This window comes from Geospiza fortis, unplaced genomic scaffold, assembly GCF_000277835.1.
Source record: "Geospiza fortis unplaced genomic scaffold, GeoFor_1.0 scaffold162, whole genome shotgun sequence".
Taxonomy (NCBI): domain Eukaryota; kingdom Metazoa; phylum Chordata; class Aves; order Passeriformes; family Thraupidae; genus Geospiza; species Geospiza fortis.
Window position 1 is genome coordinate 3101526 of NW_005054316.1, and position 3728 is coordinate 3105253.

The 3728-nt window shown below is 40.9% G+C and overlaps 1 protein-coding gene across 1 annotated transcript in view; it reads left to right on the forward strand.

Annotated features, from left to right (window-relative positions):
• Positions 1–201: 201 nt before the first annotated feature.
• The window catches only part of PEX7 (peroxisomal biogenesis factor 7), a 44696-nt gene continuing 41169 nt past the window's right edge, over positions 202–3728 (forward strand). The window contains exons 1-3 of the mRNA XM_014306643.2: positions 202–306; positions 1406–1602; positions 3628–3725. Of these exons, the coding sequence (XP_014162118.1) occupies positions 202–306; positions 1406–1602; positions 3628–3725 (400 nt within the window). The remainder of the gene's footprint in view (positions 307–1405; positions 1603–3627; positions 3726–3728) is intronic.

Consider the following 3728-nt stretch of genomic DNA (forward strand, 5'->3'; position numbering starts at 1 on the left):
ACTTTTAAGTTCATAGAGAGAAAGCAGTATTTTGGCAGCTGCCAGTCTTTAAGAAAAGATACACTTACGGTCATACTGAACATTTAAAACAATATTTAGGTGGGGAGGTGGGGCGTAAATAGAGACTGGTGGCCATTGTGTAGGGATGCAGCTGATCATGGAACAGGAATAACATGGGGAATCTGCTTACTAAATTACAGCATGGTGCACATGGGTGGCAGCTGGCAAAACCTGATCGAACAATGTGGATACATCATCAGGGATGGATATTTCGCCAGTCAGGATTGTCCTTGTAGCACTTTTCTTGTGAGCATGGTGAAGACTGTGTGCTGTTCTTGCTTCATACTCTTTCCTCATAATTCTCACATTTCTTTCTAAATCTCCATGTCTAAATCTTCATTTGCTCTAGTGTCTTTCCCTCCTCTTGCTTCTTTTATTCTTTTGAACTTCCAGAAAAGCCTCCATGCTAACTGCCTCTTCCTTCCAAATGTCATAACCCTCAGTTTAGCCATATGAGGGGAGCCTTTTCCCTTTGCATTCATTACTGCAACCCCCTTGGTTACTTTTATTTGTTTATTTTCAATGTTGCCAGTTTTTCAATCTTAAATGAACCTTGGGATTCTAAATGCTTTTTCTAAAGCTGCAACACATTCAGCTTTATGATTATATGGGGATTTCAGCTGTAAACATCTCTATGCTTCTATCAGGCAATAAGCATTCACTTGTAGAAGAAAATCTTCATGGCATGGAGCCTAGGGAATGGTTCAATAGTTAAAAGACAGACAAAAATAAACTGCAGTCCTTGAATATTTTTCAAGTGTTTTAAGCTACCTGCCCTTGCACATGAGAAAATACCTCACATTCTACTTTCTCTGGTGGAAAAGATAATTTTATAAGTTGTTTAAACTCTTGGACTTGAGCCTTTCTGATTACTGTTCCTGCTGACCAGCAAGGGTTTTGGAAGGATTTGTGCACACAGCAGTGATGTTTACCATCTCAACTCACACCTAAGCTAGCTGCCAGCTAGCAAGCTGAGGAAATGAGGGACGTGTGCTTGTAACAGAGCAGAACTCTTGGGTCTGAAAGGGTGGAGATACTGCAGTAAGCATCCCAAGCACCTATTCTAATGCTAACGAAGGGTACGTCTGAGAGCTGAGCTAGAGAAGTGACAGCTGCATATAGCCTAAAACTGCATACTAAGCAACTTTCCCGTTTTTAATTGAAATTATGTTGTGTTTTCAATTTCAGTGTAGTTGGGGATTTTTTTCCTTCAACTGAGGCCTCCCGTTTTTTGCATGGAACATGTCTGCCATCTACTGCTACAAGCGGGATCCGTCTGTTTGGAAGAATCTGTCTGGATTCTTCCTCTGCACTGGTGAGGCCACACCTCTAGTCTTGTGTCCAGCTCTGGGCCCCTCAGTTCAGGACAGACATTGAGGAGCTGGAGCAAGTCCGGAGAAGGACAACAAAGGTGGAGAACGCTCTGAAACACAAGTCTGATGAGAAGCAGCTGAAGGAGCTGGGGGTGTTCAGCATGGAGATGACGAGGCTCAGGGATGACCTTATTGATCTCTACAATGCCTTGAAAGGGGATGTAGGCAGGTAGGGGTCAGCCTCTCCTCCCCCACAACTTTTGACAGGATGGAAGGAAGTGGCCTCAAGCTGAGCCAGGGGAAGTTTGAGCTGAACATTAAGAGGAATTTCTTCACAGAAAGGGTGATTAGACATTGGGATAGACTGTCAGTGGAATAGGCTGTCCCTGGAGCTATATAAGGAAAGCCTGGATGTGGCACTGAGTGACATGGTCTAGTTGATATGGTGGGGTTGAGTCATAGCTTGGACTTGGTGATCTCAGAGGTCTTTTCCAACTTAACGAATTCTGTGATTTGGTGTTAGCTGAAAGGAACTGGCTGGTAGATCATTTGGTTTCAGTAGCTGCAAATAAAATGTTGCTATGATTGGCTGTCCTTGGTGTTTCTTGCTTTTACTCAGCTGCCCAGAGGCTGAGGAGGAAATAGAGTCATGTTTAGCAACTTCATTTTTTGGGACTTTCTCTCTTTGCCTGTAAAATAGCTTTTGTTTCTTTTGTTGTTATTCTACCTTGAAACCATCCTATTCAAATACTTTCACCGTCTGTATTATTTTGCTTTCTACTTCTGTGGATCTTCAAAACCTGAATTCACAAGTTTGTCTGTGAAAAAAATGTTTGAGAACTAGTCCTTCTCTCAGGACTTCCTTGTAACCTTTTATCCACTTCTTGATTTTTATGTCTATGAAACTTCTTTTAATTGTGTCTTTAAAATAAAGCCTGGCCACTGATAAGAACTGGTTCCTGTTTGCATAACCTCTTTGGAGAATTTCACTCATTACGAAAGATCAGCCAGCTTGGAAAAAATGCACTTGATGAAATCTTTCCAATTCAGTGATAAATTATCTATAGAGTAACTGGACTTTACACCATTAAGCATCTGACTCCCTGACACCTTGCAAATGACAGTGTTCAGATTCACTTACTGTACCCCAGTGGTGGCCTTGTGTCTTTTCAAGCATTGCTATTGACATCCCAGTCACAAACGGCAATTACTTTAAAAACACTTGCTCAGAAAACTGTCCTGTAACTTGCATTTTGAAAAGTTAAATTGATGTAAAAAGATTCCACTGAAGCTAAAATTGGCTGAATTTGGCCTGGAGCAGCCAATTCTGTAAGGTATTCCTTTGCCCCAGAATTAAAAAATCTGATCTTACATGATGAAGCCTATAAATTGCCAGTTATGAGGCTTTGAGAACTGCTGTGGTAATCCAAAGGATACATTAAATTGAGCTTCACTTGCAGTGAGCTGATTTTATTCTAAAATCCTGGAGGCTATTTAATAAACATACTTGTTTTCATTTTTATTACAAAATTGAAGAATGAGTAGAACCACCTAATTCTGCATCTGAGTGCCAGTTTAAGCAAATAGATATTTTTGTGGCTTTACAGTGGATTTTGTAGTCAAGGTTTCATTTTAAATGTAAGGCCAGGTAGCAGGAGTATGTAACTATGGTCCAAGTTCCATGAGGTATCTGTGATTAAATAATCTAATTTGCCTTTGCTGTAACTTAGGAAAGTGTAAAACGATACTTTTGCATTTTTATCTTTAAAGAGATGGGTCTGTCTTTAAATAGATGGGTCATTGTTACTAATTAGGGTGGTCTGTGTCCAACTGGAATGATCTCAGTGTCTTTATTTTAAGGGACATAGATATGGATATATATAAGATATAATATGGCAAAAACTGCAGCTGCTGCTCTGCTATGAATTTTCTAAGCCTGAACACCCCCTGCCCACCTCTTCCTTTCAAAGGCAAAATTCCCGCTGTGTTAAACAGAAGTTGTCACAGGTCTAAGAAGTTTATTCATAAAAGGACTACCATAAAGAACAATTGCATACTGAGAAGAATGATAAAATATGCAGCTCTATTCAAGAAATTAGGAGAATGAAAAGCTTAGAAGGTCTTTCTAAATGGAAAAATGAAAACTAACGCACACATTTATGATGGAAACATCTCATGTATTCAAGCTGATGCACACACACCGAGCGGATCTATGTGGCGTATAAAAGAGCGGATTGTTTCTGCAATTTGGCAGTGATTCCTCCTGGGCAGAAGGCGATCCCGAGGGCCGGCTTTCCCTTGCTCGCCGCACTGCCAGCGCTGGGCCGCCCCCTGCCATGGCCAAAGATGGCGGTG